This window comes from Bombina bombina, chromosome 1 (genome assembly GCF_027579735.1).
Source record: "Bombina bombina isolate aBomBom1 chromosome 1, aBomBom1.pri, whole genome shotgun sequence".
Lineage (NCBI taxonomy): Eukaryota > Metazoa > Chordata > Amphibia > Anura > Bombinatoridae > Bombina > Bombina bombina.
In genome coordinates this window covers 1431392096-1431416041 of record NC_069499.1, presented here as the reverse complement: position 1 = coordinate 1431416041, position 23946 = coordinate 1431392096, and the positions used below count along the sequence as shown (strand labels likewise).

The 23946-nt window shown below is 43.6% G+C and overlaps 1 protein-coding gene across 1 annotated transcript in view; it reads left to right on the top strand.

The window, feature by feature from the left end:
- The window catches only part of HORMAD1 (HORMA domain containing 1), a 328194-nt gene that overhangs the window by 197996 nt on the left and 106252 nt on the right, over positions 1–23946 (top strand). The window contains exon 10 of the mRNA XM_053719987.1: positions 11719–11785. Coding sequence (XP_053575962.1) covers positions 11719–11785 — 67 coding nt within the window. The remainder of the gene's footprint in view (positions 1–11718; positions 11786–23946) is intronic.

Below are 23946 nucleotides of genomic sequence, written 5' to 3'. Positions count from 1 at the left end.
AAAGGAGCGTAGGGCATTTTTACCGCAAATGCAACTCTCGATACCAGAGTTGCTTACGGACGCGGCCAGCCTCAAAAACGTGCTCGTGCACGATTCTCCCATAGGAAACAATGGGACTGTTTGAGCTGAAAAAAAACCTAACACCTGCAAAAAAGCAGCGTTCAGCTCCTAACGCAGCCCCATTGTTTCCTATGGGGAAACACTTCCTACGTCTGCACCTAACACCCTAACATGAACCCCAAGTCTAAACACCCCTAACCTTACACTTATTAACCCCTAATCTGCCGCCCCCGCTATCGCTGACCCCTGCATTACAGTTTTAACCCCTAATCTTCCGCTCCGTAAACCGCCGCAACCTACGTTATCCCTATGTACCCCTAATCTGCTGCCCTAACATCGCCGACCCCTATGTTATATTTATTAACCCCTAATCTGCCCCCCACAACGTCGCCGACACCTGCCTACACTTATTAACCCCTAATCTGCCGAGCGGACCTGAGCGCTACTATAATAAAGTTATTAACCCCTAATCCGTCTCACTAACCCTATCATAAATAGTATTAACCCCTAATCTGCCCTCCCTAACATCGCCGACACCTACCTTCAATTATTAACCCCTAATCTTCCGATCGGAGCTCACCGCTATTCTAATAAATGTATTAACCCCTAAAGCTAAGTCTAACCCTAACACTAACACCCCCCTAACTTAAATATAATTTACATATAACGAAATAAATTAACTCTTATTAAATAAATTAATCCTATTTAAAGCTAAATACTTACCTGTAAAATAAACCCTAATATAGCTACAATATAAATTATAATTATATTTTAGCTATTTTAGGATTAATATTTATTTTACAGGCAACTTGGTATTTATTTTAACCAGGTACAATAGCTATTAAATAGTTAATACCTATTTAATAGTTACCTAGTTAAAATAAATACAAAATTACCTGTAAAATAAATCCTAACCTAAGATATAATTAAACCTAACACTACCCTATCAATAAAATAATTAAATAAACTACCTACAATTACCTACAATTAACCTAACACTACACTATCAATAAATAAATTAAATACAATTGCTACAAATAAATACAATTAAATAAACTAGCTAAAGTACAAAAAATAAAAAAGAACTAAGTTACAGAAAATAAAAAAATATTTACAAACATAAGAAAAATATTACAACAATTTTAAACTAATTACACCTACTCTAAGCCCCCTAATAAAATAACAAAGCCCCCCAAAATAAATAATTCCCTACCCTATTCTAAATTTAAAAAGTTACAAGCTCTTTTACCTTACCAGCCCTGAACAGGGCCCTTTGCGGGGCATGCCCCAAGAAGTTCAGCTCTTTTGCCTGTAAAAGAAAACATACAATACCCCCCCCCCAACATTACAACCCACCACCCACATACCCCTAATCTAACCCAAACCACCCTTAAATAAACCTAACACTAAGCCCCTGAAGATCTTCCTACCTTGTCTTCACCATACCAGGTTCACCGATCCGTCCTGGCTCCGATATCTTCATCCAACCCAAGCGGGGGCTAGACATCCACTGAAGAAGTCCAGAAGAGGGTCCAAAGTCTTCCTCCTATCCGGCAAGAAGAGGACATCCGGACCGGCAAACATCTTCTCCAAGCGGCATCTTCGATCTTCTTCCATCCGGTGCGGAGCGGGTCCATCTTGAAGCAGGCGACGCGGATCCATCCTCTTCTTCCGATGTCTCCCGACGAATGACGGTTCCTTTAAGGGACGTCATCCAAGATGGCGTCCCTCGAATTCCAATTGGCTGATAGGATTCTATCAGCCAATCGGAATTAAGGTAGGAATTTTCTGATTGGCTGATGGAATCAGCCAATCAGAATCAAGTTCAATCCGATTGGCTGATCCAATCAGCCAATCAGATTGAGCTCGCATTCTATTGGCTGTTCCGATCAGCCAATAGAATGCGAGCTCAATCTGATTGGCTGATTGGATCGGCCAATCGGATTGAACTAGATTCTGATTGGCTGATTCCATCAGCCAATCAGAAAATTCCTACCTTAATTCCGATTGGCTGATAGAATCCTATCAGCCAATCGGAATTCGAGGGACGCCATCTTGGATGACGTCCCTTAAAGGAACCGTCATTAGTCGGGAGACATCGGAAGAAGAGGATGGATCCGCGTCGCCTGCTTCAAGATGGACCTGCTCCGCACCGGATGGAAGAAGATAGAAGATGCGGCTTGGAGAAGATGTTTGCCGGTCCGGATGTCCTCTTCTTGCCGGATAGGATGAAGACTTTGGAGCCTCTTCTGGACCTCTTCAGCACCGGATTATGGATCGCCAACCCCCGCTTGGGTTGGATGAAGATCTTGGAGCCAGGACGGATCGGTGATACCTGGATGGTGAAGACAAGGTAGGAAGATCTTCAGGGGATTAGTGTTAGGTTTATTTAAGGGGGGTTTGGGTTAGATTAGGGGTATGTGGGTGGTGGGTTGTAATGTTGGGGGGGGGGTATTGTATGTTTTTTTTAACAGGCAAAAGAGCTGAACTTCTTGGGGCATGCCCCGCAAAGGGCCCTGTTCAGGGCTGGTAAGGTAAAAGAGCTTGTAACTTTTTTAATTTAGAATAGGGTAGGGAATTTATTATTTTGGGGGGCTTTGTTATTTTATTAGGGGGCTTAGAGTAGGTGTAATTAGTTTAAAATTGTTGTAATATTTTTCTTATGTTTGTAAATATTTTTTTATTTTCTGTAACTTAGTTCTTTTTTATTTTTTGTACTTTAGCTAGTTTATTTAATTGTATTTATTTGTAGCAATTGTGTTTATTTAATTTATTGATAGTGTAGTGTTAGGTTAATTGTAGGTAATTGTAGGTAGTTTATTTAATTATTTTATTGATAGGGTAGTGTTAGGTTTAATTATATCTTAGGTTAGGATTTATTTTACAGGTAAATTTGTTATTATTTTAACTAGGTAACTATTAAATAGTTCTTAACTATTTAATAGCTATTGTACCTAGTTAAAATAAATACCAAGTTGCCTGTAAAATAAATATTAATCCTAAAATAGCTATAATATAATTATAATTTATATTGTAGCTATATTAGGATTTATTTTACAGGTAAGTATTTAGCTTTAAATAGGATTAATTTATTTAATAAGAGTTAATTTATTTCGTTAGATTAAAATTATATTTAAGTTAGGGGGGTGTTAGTGTTAGGGTTAGACTTAGCTTTAGGGGTTAATACATTTATTAGAATAGCGGTGAGCTCCGATCGGAAGATTAGGGGTTAATAATTGAAGTTAGGTGTCGGCGATGTTAGGGAGGGCAGATTAGGGGTTAATACTATTTATGATAGGGTTAGTGAGGCGGGTTAGGGGTTAATAACTTTATTATAGTAGCGGTGCGGTCCGCTCGGCAGATTAGGGGTTAATAAGTGTAGGCAGGTGTCGGCGACGTTGAGGGGGGCAGATTAGGGGATAATAAATATAATATAGGGGTCGGCGGTGTTAGGGGTAGCAGATTAGGGGTACATAGGGATAACGTAGGTGGCGGCGCTTTGCGGTCGGAAGATTAGGGGTTAATTATTTTAAGTAGCTGGCGGCGATGTTGTGGGGGGCAGATTAGGGGTTAATAAATGTAATATAGGGGTCGGCGGGGTTAGGGGCAGCAGATTAGGGGTACATAAGTATAACGTAGGTGGCGGTCGGAAGATTAGGGGTTAAAATTTTTAATCGAGTGGCGGCGATGTGGGGGGACCTCGGTTTAGGGGTACATAGGTAGTTTATGGGTGTTAGTGTACTTTAGGGTACAGTAGTTAAGAGCTTTATAAACCGGCGTTAGCCAGAAAGCTCTTAACTCCTGCTATTTTCAGGCGGCTGGAATCTTGTCGTTAGAGCTCTAACGCTCACTGCAGAAACGACTCTAAATACCAGCGTTAGAAAGATCCCATTGAAAAGATAGGCTACGCAAATGGCGTAGGGGGATCTGCGGTATGGAAAAGTCGCGGCTGTAAAGTGAGCGTTAGACCCTTTAATCACTGACTCCAAATACCAGCGGGCGGCCAAAACCAGCGTTAGGAGCCTCTAACGCTGGTTTTGACGGCTACCGCCGAACTCTAAATCTAGGCCGTAGTGTGTTAACTGGTTAATAACTGTTATTAGCTCCGGTTTGGGCATTAAGGGGTTAATTGATCTGAAAATTTTTGTGCAATCTTTTCAAAGCATTAAGACTCTGTGGTGAAAATTTCATTAAAATCGAATGTTTATTTCATGGTTTTTTTGATGTTTCAGTAAAAAAGTGTGCATTAAGGGGTTAATTGATCTGAAAATTTGTGTGCAATCTTTTCAAAGCATTAAGACTCTGTGGTGAAAATTTCATTAAAATCGGATGTTTATTTCATGGTTTTTTGATATTTCAGTAAAAAAGTGTGCTTTTTTAATATTTAAAGAGACAGTAACGTTTTTGTCAAAAATAATTTTTATTGCATTATAGTTCTGTTTAAGTCTGTTAAACATGTCTGAGTCTTCAGATAGCCTATGTTCTGTATGTCCAAAGGCCAAGGTGGTTCCCCCATTAAATTTATGTGTGAAGTGTGCCATAGCGTCCAAAAAGCTTAAGGACAGTACAATCACACTTAAAAATATAGCCCAAGATAATTCTTTAGCTGAAGGTAGTGAAAATAGCTTGCTTTCCTCTCCTTCTGTGTCAACACCAGCTATGCCCGCGCAGGCGATGCCCAGTACATCTAGCGCACCAATTGCGATTACTATGCAACAGTTAGCAGCAGTAATGCATAATTCTATTGCAGCATTTTTATCCAAACTGCCAGCTTTCCTAGGAAGCGTGATTGCTCAGTTTTAAATACAGAAAATTAGCAAGTAGACGCAGAGGATAATTTATCTGTAGTGCCCTCACATCAATCTGACTTGGCGGTGAGGGAGGGCCTGTCTGAGGGAGAAATTTCTGACACAGGAAAAGTTTCTCAGCAGGCAGAGCCTGATACCATAACATTTAAATTTAAGCTAGAACACCTCCGCGCTCTACTTAAGGAGGTCCTGGCTACTCTTGATGATTGTGACCCTTTGGTGGTCCCAGAAAAATTGTGTAAAATGGATAAATTCTTAGAGGTCCCAGTACACACTGATGCGTTTCCGATACCTAAGAGGGTGGCGGATATAGTGAATAAGGAGTGGGAGAAACCAGGTGTACCTTTTGTTCCCCCTCCTATATTTAAGAATATGTTCCCCATTGTTGACCCCAGAAGGGACGCGTGGCCGACGGTCCCTAAGGTAGAGGGGGCAGTTTCAAAGCTAGCTAAGCGCACAACTATACCAATAGAAGACAGTGGCGCTTTCAAAGATCCTATGGATAAAAAATTAGGTTTATGTAAGAAAATTTTTGTTCAACAAGGTTTTCTTCTTCAACCAATTTCTTGCATTATTCCTGTAACCACTGCAGCTGCTTTTTGGTTTGAGGAATTAGAAAACTCGCTCCAGAAGGAGACTTCTTAGGATGAAGTCATGGATAGAATTCACGCCCTGAAGTTGGCTATTTCTTTCATTACAGATGCCGCTTTTCAGTTAGCTAAATTAGCGGCGAAAAATTCTGGTTTCGCAATAGTGGCACGTAGAGCGCTTTGACTAAAATAGTGGTCGGCGGATGTGTCGTCCAAAACAAAATTGTTTAATATTCCTTTTCAAGGTAAGACCCTATTCGGGCCAGAGTTGAAAGAAATTATTTCAGATATCACTGGGGGAAAAGGCCATGCCCTTCCACAGGATAGACCTTTCAAAGTTAAAAATAAGTCTAATTTTCGTTCCTTTCGCAATTTCAGGAACGGACCAGCTTCTACCTCTACAGCCACTAGGCAAGAGGGTAACGCACCCCAGCCCAAACCAGCATGGAAACCATTGCAAGGCTGGAACAAGGGTAAACAGGCCAAAAAAACCTGCTGCTGCTACCAAGACAGCATGAAGGGGTAGCCCCCGATCCGGGACCGGATCCAGTAGGGGGCAGATTTTCTCTCTTTGCTCAGGCCTGGGCAAGAGATGTTCCGGACCCCTGGGCACTAGAAATTGTCTCTTAGGGGTATCTTCTAGAATTCAAGGACCTTCCTCCAAGGGGAAGGTTCCACTTGTCTCGCTTATCTTTAGACCAGATAGAGAGACAGGCATTCTTACATTGCGTAGAGTACCTTTTAAAAATGGGAGTGATAAACCCAGTTCCAACAGCAGAACAAGGACTGGGATTTTACTCAAACCTGTTTGTAGTTCCCAAAAAGGAAGGAACTTTCAGGCCAATTCTGGATTTAAAGATCCTAGACCAATTACTCAGAGTTCCATCATTCCAAATGGAAACCATTCGGATTACCAGTTCGTGGCTCTTCCCTTCGGATTGGCCACTGCTCCGAGAATTTTCACAAAGGTGCTAGGGTCCCTTCTAGCGGTGCTAAGGCATTGTTCTAGCCTTTCTAAGGTCTCACGGGTGGAAGGTGAACATAGAAAAAGTTCTCTGTCCCCGTTCACAAGGGTTCCCTTCCTGGGAACAATAATAGACTCGGTAGAAATGAAAATCTTTTTGACAGAGGTCAGGAAACTAAAACTTTTGAACACTTGTCGAGTTCTTCAATCCATTCCTCAACCCTCCATAGCTCACTGCATGGAGGTAACAGGACTAATGGTTGTGGCAATGGACGTGGTTCCTTTTGCTCGAATTCATTTAAGACCATTGCAACTGTGCATGCTCAAACAATGAAATGGGGATTATGCAGATTTTTCTCCCCAGATTCAGATGGACCAGCAAACCAGAGACTCACTCCTCTGGTGGTTGTCTCAGGATCACCTGTCTCAGGGAATGAGTTTCCGAAGACCGGAGTGGATCATTGTCACGACCGACGCCAGCCTCTTAGGCTGGGGCGCGGTCTGGGAGTCCCTGAAGGCTCAGGGTCTATGGTCTCGGGAAGAATCTCTTCTCCCTATAAACATTTTGGAATTAAGAGCGATATTCAATGCGCTCCAGGCATGGCCTCAACTAGCGGAGGCCAAATTCATCAGATTTCTTTCGGACAACTTGACGACTGTTGCGTACATCAATCATCAGGGGGGAACAAAGAGTTCCCTGGCGATGAGGGAGGTATCCAAGATCATCAAATGGGCAGAGGATCACTCCTGCCATCTATCAGCAATTCACATCCCAGGAGTGGACAACTGGGAAGCGGATTATCTGAGTCTTCAGACTTTCCATCCGGGGGAGTGGGAACTCCACCCAGAGGTTTTTTGCTCAGCTGACCCAGCTATGGGGCATTACAGATCTGGATCTGATGGCGTCACGTCAGAACTTCAAAGTTACACGTTACAGGTCCAGGTCCAGGGATCCCAAGGCGACATTGGTAGATACCTTAGTAGCGCCTTGGTCGTTCAATCTAGCTTATGTCTTTCCACCGTTTCCCCTTCTCCCCCGGCTAGTAGCCAGTATCAAGCAGGAGAAGGCTTCAGTAATTCTAATAGCAGGACTTGGTATGCAGACCTGGTGAATATGTCATCGGTTCCACCATGGAAGCTGCCTTTGAGGCAGGACCTTCTAATTCAAGGTCGATTCGAACATCCAAACCTAGTTTCTCTGCAACTGACTGCTTGGAAATTGAACGCTTGATTCTAGCTAAACGTGGGGTTTCGGAATCAGTTATAGATACTCTGATCCAGGCTAGAAAGCCTGTCACCAGGAAAATTTACCATAAGATATGGCGGAAATATCTTGCTGGTGCGAATCCAAGGGTTACTCATGGAGTAAGATTAGGATTCCAAGGATACTATCTTTTCTCCAAGAAGGATTGGAGAAAGGTCTGTCAGTTAGTTCTTTTAAGGGACAGATATCTGCTCTGTCTGTTTGGTTGCACAAGCGTCTGGCAGCCATGCCAGATATTCAGGGTTTGTACAGGTTTTAGTCAGAATCAAGCCTGTCTACAGACCTGTGGCTCCTCCATGGAGTCTAAATTTAGTTCTTTCAGTTCTTCAAGGGGTTCCGTTTGAACCTCTACATTCCATAGATATTAAGTTACTATCTTGGAAAGTTTTGTTTTTTTTGTAGCTATTTCTTCTGCTAGAAGAGTTTCTGAATTGTCTGCTTTGCAGTGTAATTCACCCTATCTGGTGTTTCATACAGATAAGGTCGTTTTACGTACCAAACCTGGTTTTCTTCCAAAGTGGTTTCCAATAAGAATATCAACCAGGAAATAGTTGTTCCTTCTCTGTGTCCTAATCCAGTTTCTAACAAGGAACGTCTGTTACACCATCTTGATGGGGTTCGTGCTTTAAAGTTTTATCTAAAAGCAACTAAAGGCTTCAGACAAACATCGTCCTTGTTTGTCGTCTATTCTGGCAAGAGGAGAAGTCAAAAGGCGACTGCGACCTCTCTGTCTTTCTGGCTGAAAAGCATCATCCGGTTGGCTTATGAGACTGCTGGAAGGCAGCCTCCTGAACGAATTACAGCTCACTCTACTAGAGCTGTGGCTTCCACATGGGCTTCCAAGAATGAGGCTTCTGTTGAACAGATTTGTAAGGCAGCGACTTGGTCTTCACTGCATGCGTTTGCCAAATTTTACAAATTCATTACTTTTGCTTCTTCGGAGGCTATTTTTGGGAGAAAAGTTTTGCATGCTGTGGTGCCTTCCGTTTAGGTTACCTGACTTGTTCCCTCCCTTCATCCGTGTCCTAAACCTTTGGTATTGGTTCCCACAAGTAAGGATGAAGCCGTGGACCGGATACACCAATGTAGGAGAAAACAGAATTTATGTTTACCTGATAAATTTCTTTCTCCTACGGTGTATCCGGTCCACGGCCCGCCCTGGCATTTTGGTCAGGTTTAAATTTATTTTTTGTAAACTACAGTCACCACTGCACCTCTCTTTGCCACTTCCTGTAGGGGAAGAGAATATCCGACAAGTAAGGATGAAGCCGTGGACCGGATACACCGTAGGAGAAAGAAATTTATCAGGTAAACATAAATTCTGGTTTTTTTCAGCCCAAACTGCCCCATTGTTTCCTATGGGGGAATCGTGCACAAGCACGTTTTTCCAGCTAGCCGCTTCCGTAAGCAACGCTGGTATTGAGAGTTGAAGTGGCTGTACGCTCCCTTTTTGGAGCCTAACGCAGACCTTCAGAGAACTCTAAATACCAGCGTTGTTTAGAAGCAGCGCTAGAAAAAAAACACGCACCCCTTTGGCCGCAAAACTCTAAATCTAGGTATAAGAAAGCAATATGAAGTCTAAAGTGGTTGCACCCTTGTTGAGCACCATTTCATAGAACAAGATAGTGTGCTACAGTTTGTAGCCAATTGAGCTTCTTTTTTGTGTTATTTTGTCATTTAAATGTTTTAAATTAACTATATGTTTGGTTTTGTTTAAAAATCTTAAAGGGATATAAAAGAGTAAAAAGAAAATGTGCTATTGTGTTAGGGCATTTTTTTATTGTAATATTTCTTGTATATAACCATGTGTTTGACGCCTACGAAAGGCTAAATTATCGCACGCCTGCAATCGGGCAAATTTGTTAGAAAAGTACCTTTAAATTGTGTTCTATGGGAACTGTGTGTTCCAAGTAAATATATACAGGTGAAACTCGAAAAATTAGAATATCGTGCAAAAGTTCATTTATTTCTCTAATGCAACTTAAAAGGTGAAACTAATATATGAGATAGACTCATTACATGCAAAGAAAATAGTTCAAGCCGTGATTTGTCATAATTGTGATGATTATTGCTCACAGCTCATGAAAACCCCAAATCCACAATCTCAGAAAATTTGAATATTGTGAAAAGGTGCAATATTCTAGGCTCAAAGTGTCCCACTCTAATCAGCTAATTAATCCATAACACCTGCAAAGGGTTCCTGAGCCTTTAAATGGCCTCTCAGTCTGGTTCAATAGGAATCACAATCATGGGAAAGACTGCTGACCTGACAGTTGTGCAGAAAACCATCATTGACACCCTCCATAAGGAGGGAAAGCCTCAAAAGGTAATTGCAAAAGAAGTTGGATATTCCCAAAGTGCTGTATCAAAGCACATTAATAGAAAGTTATGTGGAAGGGTAAAGTGTGGAAGAAAAAGGTGCACAAGCAGCAGGGATTAACGCAGCCTGGAGAGGAATGTCAGGAAAAGGCCATTCAAATGAGTTGGGGACTTTCACAAGAGCCACCACACACAGACTGATCCTGGACATGGGCTTCAAATGTCGTATTCCTCTTGTCAAGCCACTCCTGAACAACAAACAACGTTAGAAGCGTCTTACCTGGGCTAAAGAAAAACAGACCTGGTTTGTTGCTCAGTGGTCCAAAGTCCTCTTTTCTGATGAGAGCAAATTTTGCATCTCATTTGGAAACCAAGGCCCCAGAGTATGAATGAAGAATGGAGAGGCACACGCTGCAAGATGCTTGAAGTCCAGTGTGAAGTTTCCACAGTCTGTGTTGATTTGGGGAGCCATGTCATCTGCTGGTGTTTGTCCACTGTGCTTCATTAAGTCCAGGGTTAACGCAGCCGTCTACCAGGAGATTTTGGAGCACTTCATGCTAACTTCTGCAGACAAGCTCTATGGGGATGCTGACTTCATTTTCCAGCAGGACTTGACACCTGCCAACACTGCCAAAAGCACCAAAACCTGGTTAAATGACCGTGGGATTAATGTGCTTGATTGGCCAGCAAACTCGCCTGACCTGAACCCCATGGAGAATCTATGGGGCATTGCCAAGAGAAAGATGAGAGACATGAGACGGAACAATGCAGAAGAGCTGAAGGCCGCTATTGAAGCATCCTGGTCTTCCATAACACCTCAGCAGTGCCACAGGCTGATAGCTTCCATGCCACGCCGCATTGAGGCAGTAATTGCTGCAAAAGGGGCCTAAACCAAGTACTGTGTACATATAGTATGCATGCTTATACTTTTCAGAGGTCCGATATTGTTCTACAGGTATGTACAATCCTTGTTTTATTGATTGCATGTAATATTCTAATTTTCTGAGATTGTGGATTTGGGGTTTTCATGAGCTGTAAGCCATAATCATCACAATTATGACAAATCACGGCTTGAACTATCTTGCTTTGCATGTAATGAGTCTATCTCATATATTAGTTTCACCTTTTAAGTTGCATTAGTGAAATAAATTAACTTTTGCACAATATTCTAATTTTTCGAGTTTCACCTGTATGTATATGCTTATATACATAAATATTTATGTGTTAATATGGGTATATACACATATTGACACATAAATATATATTTGTCTAAGAATATAGATTTATATTTGCTGCCATCGCTCCGCTACGTACCCCCTTCGCTGCACTTAGGTTCTGATGCCATCTCTGACGCTATCAGAACGAAGCTCCCATTGGAGCCTATGGAAGCACGCTCACAACTTGTAATACAAGTGCACATTAGCGTGCGCTGGTATTATAGTGGAGCACAAATATCGCTTTCAATGAAAGAGTTATTTAGTGCTTCACTTGTAATCTGACCCAAAATGTTTAAACAGCAGCATTGCACTACTGGGAGCTTGCTGAACACATCTGGTGAGCCAATGACAAGAAACAAATGTGGGTAGCTACCAGTAGTGCATTGCTGCTTCTGAGGGTATGTATATATTCTTTTCAACAAAGGAAACCACAAGAATAAAGTACATTTGAATTTAAGAATTTAGTGACTGTAAGCACTTTCTAATTTTTTTGAAGGATGAAATGGCTCAAGATAATAACAACAAAGTAGAAAAAAATGATACAGAGTCTCTTAATGTTGAAGGTAAGATAAATAGACCGTCATTTATCAAGTGTTCAGGAAGTTGCTTTACTATGAAAAAAAATCATGCTGTTCCTCATGTCCCCAAACACCAATGCAAGATGAATGTAAACAGAAAATATCCTTCTCCTGCTAAACACAGTACACCACAAGCTATATAAAACAGGAGTGCACATTCATATTTGCTTTTGTGATTTTTTTTTGTGATAAGCTACTTTTGCTGCTTGTATTATTGTGCCATTTTTATCTTTATTGCACTCTCCATAGCGCTGCCATTACAAGTTACTGAAAACCTTCTTGTGTTGTGCGTTATGGTGCGTTAAGCTCCTTACCGCACAAAACCCAAGGCCTGACTTGACGTGGTCGTGCACGTTTTCCCCTATAGACATAAATGGGGAGAAAGTGTTAGAAAAAAACTAGCACCTGCGATCGCGGAATGGAGATCACTATAATGCAATCCCCATTGATGTGGAAAAGAAAGTTACGTTAAAACCTAACACCCTAACATAAACTCCTAGTCTAAATATCCTTAATGCGCGCCCCCGACATCGCCAACACTAAATAAAGTGATTAACCCCTAAACCGCTGGCCCCCCACATCCCTAACACTAAAATAAAGTATTAACCCTTAAACCGCCGACCCCCCACATCTTAAAGACTATAATAAACCTATTAACCCCTAAACCGCCGGCCCCCCACATCGCTACTACTATATTAAAACTATTAACCCCGAAACCACCGCACCCCCACATCGCCAATCACTAAATTAAACTATTAACCCCTAAAACTAACTATCCCCTATACTTTAAATTAAAATTACAATATAACTTTCTTAAAATAAATTAAAAAAACTTAGATTAAACTATAAATAAACCTAACATAACTATTTTAATAAAATAAAATAAACGAAAAATAAAATAACCTAAATTACAAGATTAAAAAAACCTAAGACTGCGAAAAAATAAAAAAATCTAACATTACTAAAAAAAAAAAAAAATTACAAAAAATACAAAAAATCTAACATTAAGGGCAATGGGTAGCCCCAGCTTTTTTTCGCCCATAGTTTATGGGTGATAGTGTACTTTGTAACATAATTGAGTTTTGTGAAACATTTTTGTTTCGCAAAATTCATAACTACTGGTCTCAGATAGCGGAATGGATCCTGGCGGTATAGACTATACCACAAGCATTTTAGCTGGACCGCCGACCTGCAATACGGCGCTATGAAGATCATGCACTCAAAAGCCATTTTTTTAGTGCGGAGTGGAGAGTTGCGTAAAGGCTAAAACGCTTGCGGTATAGCTGTACCGCAGCAACTTGTAATATGGAAGACCTGCATATTCCGTGCGCAAAGATAAATTTTTCAGCGGTATAGCCGTACCGCACAACTTGAAATGTAGGTGTAAGATAGTTAAAGGGATAGTAAACACCAAAAATGTTATTGTTTAACCTTTTAAGCCCAGCGCGGTTAGGACGGAATAGATTGTGCTAGCGTTTGGCTGTCCTGGAGCCAACGACGCTTCCAGGATGGGATCACGGTCTGGAGGGCGTGCTTAGCATCATAGGGACGCCCCCCTGACCCAATCCCATCATTGAAATCTTGCAATCGTGTGCATGATCGTGGGATTAAGAACGTTCTGATGTAGACAAAGTGACCCTGTCATCAAAGGGTTTAAAAGATGGATAATCCCTTTTTCTTTCTAATGACACGGTGAGTCCACGGATCATCAGTAATTACTATTGGGAATATCACTTCTGGTCAGCAGGAGGAGGCAAAGAGCACCACAGCAAAGCTGTTAAGTATCACTTCCCTTCCCACAAACCCCAGTCATTCTCTTTGCCTGCGTTGCAAGGAGGTGGTAAAGTTTAGGTGTCTGAAAGAAGTTTCTTCAATCAAGATTGTATTATTTTGAAGCAGAGCAGGTTTTCTCTGTTCTTCCTGGGGTTTAGCCGTAGTCCACGTCAGTCTCTTCAGTAGAACAGTGGTGGCTTTTAAGCATCTGGGAACTTGTGGGGTATAATCCTCACTGCGCCTCCCAAACTGTTGTTGCTGCCCTATCTTGGAAGCCTGAGTAGGATTATTCAGTCTTCCTTTTTTCCACAGGTCCATGTGAGGGAGGAGGCCCTCTCAAACCAGGTGAGCTGTCCTGCTGCCAGGCAGATCTTAATTCAGGTGCTTAATTTTATTTTCTGGGCTCAGGAAATTATGGCACTTCAACAGTTAAATCTATATGGGACATGGAATACTAGTAATCCTATTTAGGGTTAATAGGATTGAGGTAGGTAGCGTATGCAGGCACTGGGGGCTAAAGATTTTTATTGAGGCTCAGTTTTTACTCCGGGTTGTTCCGGACTTGGTGGATGGAATCAGTAGTGCTTTTACATGGGTGTTAAGTAGCACTCCGGTGTGAGAAGTCTATCGGCGGCTCTACACAGAAATTAATGGCGGCCGGGTACGCCCACGATTAGGAAGGCAGGCTTTTTCTGAGGCGGCAAGATAGTTCCGGTTTCACTTCTCTGTGAGTTCTGGATCGGATGTAATCATTGCTGCTCTGCTTGCGATTGCCTGATTGCCTGTTTGAGCAGCTCTAGGAAGTCCGGATCGTTGATAAAACCTTTAATCCAGTTACCAGCAGGACAGGTAGACACCTCAGCAAAAGAGTGCTGAGGTGAAGAGGCTGTCTGAGGTTCTCTAGTGTTCCGCTGCTCTGCGATTAAAATAAAAAGATTTCTTTTAAAATTTAAAGTGACAGTAACTTTTTTTGCACATAAAGTTAAATGCAGCAGTTTTCTTTATTTTGTTGGGTTATTGGGTAAAGATGGACCAAGAGGCCCTGCAAAACGTTACATGTAGCTTGTGTTTTGATTCCAATGTGGAACCACCAATCCCTTTTTGTTCCTCATGTATTGAAAGAACATTGCATTACAGGAATAGACTTTTTGATTCTGAGTCACCATTAGCTAGGGCGAATGTTGTTTAGGGGTCTCCTGTTCAAGATATGCTGCAGCTTTCTCCTCAAGTGTCCCAAACCTTATCGTCCACACATGCAGTGCCCTGCCTTTCCTCTCACACTCCGATTGGAGTTACCTTGCAAGACATTGCTACCCACAAATCCTCTGCGGTAACTGATGCGCTGTCTGCTTTTCCCATGCTGAAGGGAAAGCGCAAGAGGAAATGTAAAGAATCAGTGAGTAAGGTTTCTGACACAGTCGTGGCTATTCCGAATGTTCCCTCCCAGAAGTCTGAGGAGGAGGATACTTCGATAGCATCTGAGGGTGAAATCTCAGACTCAGACAGTGTAATTGCTTCCCCTAAAGATGAAGTTGTATCCTTCAGGTTTAAGCTATAACACCTCCGTTTGTTACTTAAGGAGGTTTTGGCCACCTTGAACGACTCTTGACACGACTGTCGTAATCAATCCTAAGAAGTCTAGTAAGCTAAACAAATACGATGATGTGCCTTTCGCGGTGGAGGTTTTTCTTGCACCAGACCGGGCTACAGAGATTATTGCTCGGGAATGGGAGAGACCTGGTATCCCTTTTTCTCCATCCCCAATTTTTAAGAAGATGTTTCCAATAGCTGACTCTATCAAGGAGCCTTTGCAGACCAAGCAGAAACAGTCCAAGCCTTCCTCCATTTTTCAGTCCAATCAGTCTTGGAACAAGGGGAAGCAATCTAAAAAGCCTGTTAATGACTCAAAGTCAGCATGAAGGGTCTGCCCCTGATCCGGGAGCGGATCTTGGGGGGGGTAGACTTTCTTTCTTCACTCAGGCCTGGGTTCGGGATGTTACGGAACCCTGGGCGGTGGACATCGTGTCCCAGGGATACAAACTATTGTTCAAGACCTTTCCTCCCAGGGGAAGGGTTCTGCTATCAAGATTATCTGTAGACCAGATAAAAAGAGAGGCGTTCTTACACTGTGTCTGGGATCTTTCCGACCTGGGAGTTATAGTTTCCAATGCAGGAACAGGGTCTGAGATTCTACTCCAATCTGTTCGTGGTTCCCAAAAAAGAGGGAACTTTCAGACCGATTTTAGATCTCAAGAGTCTAAACAAGTTCCTCAGAGTACCGTCTTTCTAGATGAAAACTATTCATTCCATTCTTCCCTTGGTTTAAGAGGGTCAATTCATGACAACAGTAGATTTAAAGGATGTGTACCTGCATCACAAGTTTCTGAGGTTTGCGTTTCTAGACAAACACTTTCAGTTTGTGGCTCTTCCATTAGGCCTTGCCACAGCTCCCAGAATTTTCTCAAAGGTCCTGGGAGCGCTGTTGGCGGTGCTCCGGTTGCGGGACATTGCATTCTCGTTTAGGCGCCATCTTTTCAGCAAGCAAACTCCCACAAGGAGATGTTGTTATCTTTTCTGCGCTCTCACGGATGGAAGGTGAATTTGGGAAAGGGTTCCTTGATTCCAGCTACAAGGGTAGTGTTCTTGGGAACCATAATAGATTCCCTATCAATGAAAATATTTCTGACAGAGGTCAGAAAAACAAAGATCTTCGACTCTTGTCTTGCCCTTCAGTCCTCTCCTCGGCCGTCAGTGGCCCACTGTATGGAGGTAATTGGTTTGATTGTAGCTGCCATGGACATCATTCCGTTTGCCCGGTTCCATCTCAGACCTCTGTAGTTATGCATGCTCAAACAATGGAACGGGGATTATGCGGATCTGTCTCCGCGATTAGAACTGGATCAGGCGACAAGAGATTCCCTTCCTAGGTGGTTGTCTCAGGAACATATCTCCCAAGGAACCTGCTTCTGCAGACCTACCTGGGTGCTTGTGACCACGGATGCCAGCGTGCTGGGATGGGGAGCAGTCTGGGGCTTGTTAAAGTCTCAGGGTATATGGATTCGGGAGGAGTCAGTTCTCCCCATAAACATCCTAGAGCTGAGGGCAATGTTCAATGCTCTTCTGGCCTGGCCTCAGTTAGCTTCAGCCCGGTTTATCAGGTTCCAGTCAGACAACATAAGTCCAGTGGCTTAGATCAACCATCAGGGAGGAACTCTGAGTTCCTTGGCCATGACAGAGGTAGCCAAGATTATTCAGTGGGCGGAGACCCACAACTGCTGTCTATCTGCGATCCACATTCCAGGAGAGGACAATTGGGAAGCGGATTTTCTGAGCAGACAGACCTGTCACCCGGGGGAGTGGGAACTCCATCCAGAGGTGTTTTCCAACTTGATTCTCAAATGGGGACAGCCGGAGCTTGATCTCATGGCATCTCTTCAGAATGCCAAGCTTCCGAGGTACGGGTCGAGGTCAAGGGATCATCAGGCTGTACTGATAGATGCTTTGGCCGTTCCTTGGAATTTTAGTCTAGCATACTTATTTCCTCCATTCGCTCTCCTTCCACGGGTCATTGCTCGAATCAAACAGGAGAGGGCGTGTCAGGGTTTTGCCCCTGCTTTATTGGCAGCCATTTTATTCACCTCTCTTGCTGACTCTCGTGCATACTGTGTGATGCCGCTCATTTCCTGCACTTCCATTTATGGCCAGACTGGTGTACATCATCCGTGTGAGACAGGATGCAGTCTCAGAATTGTGATGTCATCACTTATTATTTAAAGGGCCTCTGTTCAGTATGCTTTGCTCTTGCGTTGTCTCAGACCTGTTTGTGAGAGCTCCTGTGTATTACCTGGCTGTCTGACTTCCCTCCTGGTTCCTGATCCCTGGCTTGTTCCTGACTCTGCTGTTCTCCTTGTTCCTGATTCCGGCTCGTCTGACTATTCACTTTGGCTCCTGACTCGGCTCGGCTGACTATTCGCTTTGGCTCCTGACTCGGCTCGTCTGACTACCAGCTCTGGTTTTGATTCCTGGCTTGTTATTTGACATGTGGACTTTTTATTATTTTTTGCTATTAATAAAGGTGTGATTCATTTTGCACTTCTCGTCTCAGTCTGATTCCTGGCACCCTGACATTACACATGAATCCTGATGGTGCTAATAATCCACCTTTACCTGCCATAATTTCCAGGATGGATGAACAGGATCATCGCTTGCACTAGCCCTGCAAACCCTGCTGACTCGCACTGCTCATTTAGACCAAAGTGTCCCGCAAGTTATGGCTGCTCCTGTTTCCGCTGCTGCACCTAGTCCCACCAGGAGCATGTCCGGTTCTGCACCTCTACCTCAGCGATATGGAGGCGATCCTAATCAGTGCAGAGGGTTTTTGAACCAGTTGGGCATTTACTTTGAGATGTTACCTCAGGCGTTTCCCTCTGACAGAGCTAAGGTGGGATTTCTCATCTCGTTACTCTCTGACACAGCTCTTGCCTGGGCTAATCCCTTGTGGGAGACTAATAAACCTGTGATTTCAAATTACCCTGAATTTGTGGCCTCCTTTCAAAGGGTATTTGATGTTCCGGCTCGCTCCTCCTCTGCTGCTAAACGATTCATGTCCATTCAGCAAGGTACAAGATCTGTTGCTCAGTATGCCATTGAGTTCCGTACGCTTGCTGCAGAGGTAGGTTGGAACAATGAAGCCCTTGTTGCCGCCTTCTTTCATGGGCTCTCTGATGCGATTAAAGACGAAGTTGCTGCCAGAGATTTACCAGAAGATCTTGAGGCATTGGTGTCTTTTTTTATCCTAATTAACATCAGACTAAGTGAGAGGCCCTCTTTCAAGGAGCGCTTGCGGAAGCCCCCTGTTCCGTTGTCTCCTACGTGTTCGTTCCCACCCATGCCTCCCTCTCCTCCCATGCCTCCTGGTCCCGAGTCACCAGGTACTGCTGAGCCGATGCAGTTGAGATTCACACGTCTCTCCACGGTGGAGAGGGCCTTTAAGAGGAGGGAGGGGCTCTGCCTCTATTGTGGGTTACAGGGCCACCTTTTGAAGTCTTGTCCTACACGGCCAGGAAACGCTCACACCTAAGGTCCTGTCGGGGGCAGACCTTGGGTGGTTTATCCTCGTCCCCGGAAACACTAAAGAAGAAACCTTTGGTCACGGTTGTCCTTTCCTGGGTGGACTCCTCCATAGTCACCCAGGCTCTTGTTGACTCAGGTGCTGCGGGCTATTTCATTGACAGTGCTTTTGTATCAAAGCACTCCATTCCTGTTTTGCCTCGGTCCGTTCCGCTTGCTATTGAGGCCAATGATGGCAGGCCCCTTCAGCCCGCACTCGTTACTCACGAAACTGCTCCGTTGTCCATGGCTGTTGGGGCTCTCCATTTTGAAACCCTCCAGTTCCAGGTGATAAACTCTCCGCATTTTCCGGTTGTTCTGGGTTATCCCTGGCTCCAAAAGCACAATCCCAGTCTCGACTGGCGCAGGTCTGAAATTTTGACGTGGTCTCCGCAATGTATTTCCACTTGTCTTCGGATACCAGTTAAAGTCTTGTGCACTTCTTCGGTATCTCAATTGCCAGAGGAGTACCGAGAGTTCCTAGACGTTTTTGACAAGGTGCGTGCCGGTACGTTGCCTCCTCACCGGTCTTACGATTGTGCCATAGTCCTGCAACCCGGAGCCATTCCTCCTCAGGGCCGGGTTTACCCTCTGTCTGTTGCGGAGAATTGTGCTATGGAGGAGTATGTTGCCGATGCTCTGTCGCGGGGGATCATCCGCAAATCCTGCTCTCCTGCAGGGGCTGGCTTCTTCTTTGTGAAAAAAAAGGGTGGCGAGTTAAGACCATGCATCGATTATAGGGGTCTTAATCGTCTTACCATTAAGAATGCTTACCCTATTCTGCTCATTATGGAACTCTTTGACCGCCTCAAGGGAGCTACGGTCTTTACTAAACTTGATTTGAGAGGAGCGTACAATCTCATTAGGATCAAGGAGGGCCACGAATGGAAAACAGCATTTAACACCAGGAGCGGGCATTATGAGTATCTTGTAATGCCCTTTGGCCTATGTAATGCTCCTGCTGTTTTCCAGGATGATGTCCTATGAGATATGTTGCAACAGTGTGTTGTGGTGTACTTAGACAACATACTCATACACTCACCCACAATTGAGGCTCATCGTTCTGATGTTACACAGGTTCTTCATAGACTACGTGAGAACGGCCTGTTTTGTAAACTCGAGAAATGTGAGTTCCATCAGACTCAAGTAACCTTCCTAGGTTATGTTATCTCCATTGCAGGGTTCTCCACGGATCCTGACAAGTTATCTGCAGTTCTGCAGTGGCCTCGCCCAGTTGGTCTTCAGTCTATTCAACGTTTTTTGGGGTTCGCCAATTACTATAGAAAGTTTATTAAAAACTTTTCTTCATTGGTCAAACCTATCACAGACATGACCCTTAAAGAGAATGATCCATTCCATTGGTCACCTACTGCCATTAAGGCCTTTGATAGTCTTAAGACTGCCTTTGCTGCCGCTCCAGTTCTGACTCATCCTAACCCTGTCCTGCCTTTTGTTCTTGAGGTCGATGTGTCTGAGACTGGAGTAGGTGCCCTCTTGTCTCAACGTCCTACACCTGACGGTTCCTTGCATCCGTGTGGTTTCTTCTCTAAGAAATTGTCTCCAGCGGAGGGCAATTATGAAATTGGCGACATGGAATTACTGGCAATAATTTTGGCACTCAAGGAATGGAGGCATCTTCTCGAGGGTACTAGCGTGCCAGTGCTCATTCTTACTGACCAGAAGAATTTAACTTATCTATCTGAAGCAAAACGTTTGTCGCCCCGACAGGCCAGATGGGCACTATTTTTGTCTCGGTTTAATTATGTGGTCTCCTACCTGCCTGGTAGTAAGAATGTTAGGGATGATGCCCTCTCTCGACAATTTTCTCCTCTGTCCAAGGAGGAATCTGTACCTACTCCAGTTATACCTCCTGACCATATTTTGGCTACCATACGTACTAATTTGACTTCTCCCTTGGGGGAGGATATCCTGGCTGCACAAACCAATGCACCTCCTGAGAAACCTAGTGGTAAGTGTTTTGTTCCTGAGAATTTTTGAACTAAACTTTTGCACACTTACCACGATCCTAAAGCCGCAGGTCACCCAGGCAAGAACCAAATGATTTGGTCTGTCACTCGACAATTCTGGTGGCCAGGTCTTCGTTCTGATGTTGCTGCGTATGTTGCCTCCTGCTCAGTTTGTGCACAGAATAAGACTCCTCAACGTCTTCCTGTGGGTCTTCTTCAACCTATTGCTAATGGTGAGCGTCCTTGGACACATCTTTCCATGGACTTCATTGTCGAGCTCCCTGTTTCCAATGGCAATACTGTTATCCTTATGGTGGTTGACCGTTTTTCTAAAATGTCACATTGCATTCCCTTGCAGAAGTTGCCTACCGCTCAGGAGCTTGCTTCAATTTTTGCCCGGGAGGTCTTCCGTTTACATGGGTTACCCAAGGAGATAGTGTCGGACCGGGGTAGCCAGTTTGTCTCCAGATTTTGGCGTTCCTTTTGTGCTCAAATGAGGATCCAGCTTTCCTTCTCCTCGGCATATCTCCCTCAATCCAATGGGGCTGCGGAACAGTCTAATCAAGCTCTGGAACAGTTCCTCCGTTGCTATGTCTCATATCACCACAATTATTGGTCTGAACTGTTACCTTGGGCAGAGTTTGCTCGTAATAGTGCTATTAATGCTTCCTCCAAGTTATCCCCATTCATGGCGAATTATGGGTTTCAACCATCCTTGTTGCCCGATTCATACATATCTCAGGGTATTCTGGCATTGGAGGAGCATCTCCGGCAACTCTGTTCCACGTGGGTGCAGATTCAGGATTGCCTTCATCATTCTATGCAGCGCCAAAAGTTCCAGGCTAATCGTAGGCATCTGCCCGCACCTTCCTACCAGGTTGGTAAGAGAGTTTGGCTGTCCTCCCGCAGCTTGAACCTTTGTGTTCCTTCCAATAAACTGGCTCCCCTTTATGTTGGTCCTTTTCGAATACTCCGACGGGTCAATCCTGTGGCCTACGCTCTTGACCTTCCTCCTGCAATGCGCATCTCCAATGTTTTTCATGTCTCCCTCTTGAAACCATTTTTTTGTAATCGGTTTACCATCCCCGTCCTATCTTTGTTGACAACCATGAGGAGTATGTAGGTCAACAGCATTATTGACTCTCGTATGTCCAGGGGCCGTGTACAGTATTTGGTTCACTGGAGGGGCTACGGTCCAGAGGAGTGTTCATGGGTTCCCTCCTCTGATGTTCATGCTCCCGCCCTCCTCCATGCCTTCCATGCCCGTTTCCCCAATAAGCCTTTTGTCCTCCCGCAGGGGAGGGGTCGTTGAGGGGAGGGTACTGTCAGGGTTTTTTCCCTGCTTTGTTTGCCATGTGCTGCTGGCAGCCATTTTACTCACCTCTCTTGCTGACTCTGGTGCATACTGTGTGTTGCTGCTCATTTCCTGCACTTCCTTTTATGGCCAGACTGGTGTTCATCATTTGTGTGAGACAGGATGCAGTCTCAGAATTGTGATGTCATCATTTATTAATTAAAAGGGCCTCTGTTCAGTATGCTTTGCCCTTGCATTGTCTCAGACCTGTTTGCGAGAGCTCCTGTGTATTACCTGGCTGTCTGACGTCCCTCCTGGTTCCTGATCCCTGGCTTCTTCCTGACTGTGCTGTTCTCCTTGTTCCTGATTCCGGCTCGTCTGACTACTCACTTTGGCTCCTGACTCGGCTCGTCTGACTATTCGCTTTGGCTCCTGTCTCGGCTCGTCTGACTACCAGCTCTGGTTTTGATTCCTGGCTTGTTATTTGACTTGTGGACTTTTTATTATTTTTTGCTATTAATAAAGGTGTGATTATATTTGCACTTCTCGTCTCAGTCTGATTCCTGGCACCTTGACAGGGCGTCAGTGATCCTCATTGCACCGGCGTGGCCTCGCAGGATCTGGTATGCAGACCAAGTGGAGATGTCATCTTTTCCACCTTGGAGACTTCCACTGAGGAAGGACCTTCTACTTCAAGTGCCCTTTTTTCATCCAAATCTCGTTTTTCTGAAGCTGACTGCTTGGAGATTGAACGATTAATTCTATCTAAGCACAGGTTTTCGGAGTCGGTCATTGAGACCTTGATTCAGGCTTGTAAGCCTATGACTAGAAAGATATACCATAAGATATGGCACAGATATCTGTTCTGGTGTAAATCCAAGGGGTTCTAGTGGAGTAGAGTCAGGATTTCTAGAATTTTGTCCTTTCTCCAGAAAGGTCTGGAGAAGGGTTTGTCTGCGAGTACTTTGAAGGGTCAAATATCTGCCTTATCTTTATTGTCAGGAACAAAGGATGATCGGACAGTCCGTTATTAAAAAACAAAACTTTATTTGCCAATGTTAAAAGCAGTGGAAACAGCAACTTCCACACAGAGGAGGCGCAACACCAGTGTGGCTTACGCGCTTCGGCTTTATGCCATAATCATAGCCATTGGTGTTAGGACTTCTCAGCTTGTTATTAAAGACACATAAAAAGCATCCATTGGTTAAAACATAATCACAAAATTGCAAAATTCCGCCCCCTCTGTGAACCAATAGACCTTCTGCTAGCACGCTATAATTACATTAACATGTTAAATTGTATGCTTTTACATGATAAAACACATCAAAGAATGCAATGGTATTAAAATCACACATATACATAGTATATAAATCAAATATTAAGTTATCAATAAATAAATGTATATATATATATGTGTATCTATGATATATTGGCTGGGTGAATCTAATCTTAGCCTAATTACATATATGCTTCTCATAGTCAGGTCCCCCGAGTATTTACCACCCCAAAACTGTTGGACAGATTGTATGTGGATATTATCTACACATAATAATCCAAAAATTTACAAGCTTTGAGATATGCATGTATATATGCCCCGTAGAGGGGGGACATTGAGACATTGAATCTTTGGATTATTATGTATAGATAATATCCACATAAAATCTGTCCAACAGTTTTGGGGTGGTAAATACTCAGGGGACCTAACTATGAGAAGCATATATATAACACCAATGGCTATGATTACAGCATAAAGCCGAAACGCGTAACCCACACTGGTGTTGTGCCTCCTCTGTGTGGAAGTTGCTGTTTCCACTGCTTTTAACATTGGCAAATAAAGTTTTGTTTCTCCTGTTAAGTGTAGTCAGTCCACGGGTCATCCATTACTTATGGGATTATATCTCCTCCCTAACAGGAAGTGCAAGAGGATCACCCAAGCAGAGCTGCTATATAGCTCCTCCCCTCTACGTCATACCCAGTCATTCTCTTGCACCTAACTAATAGAT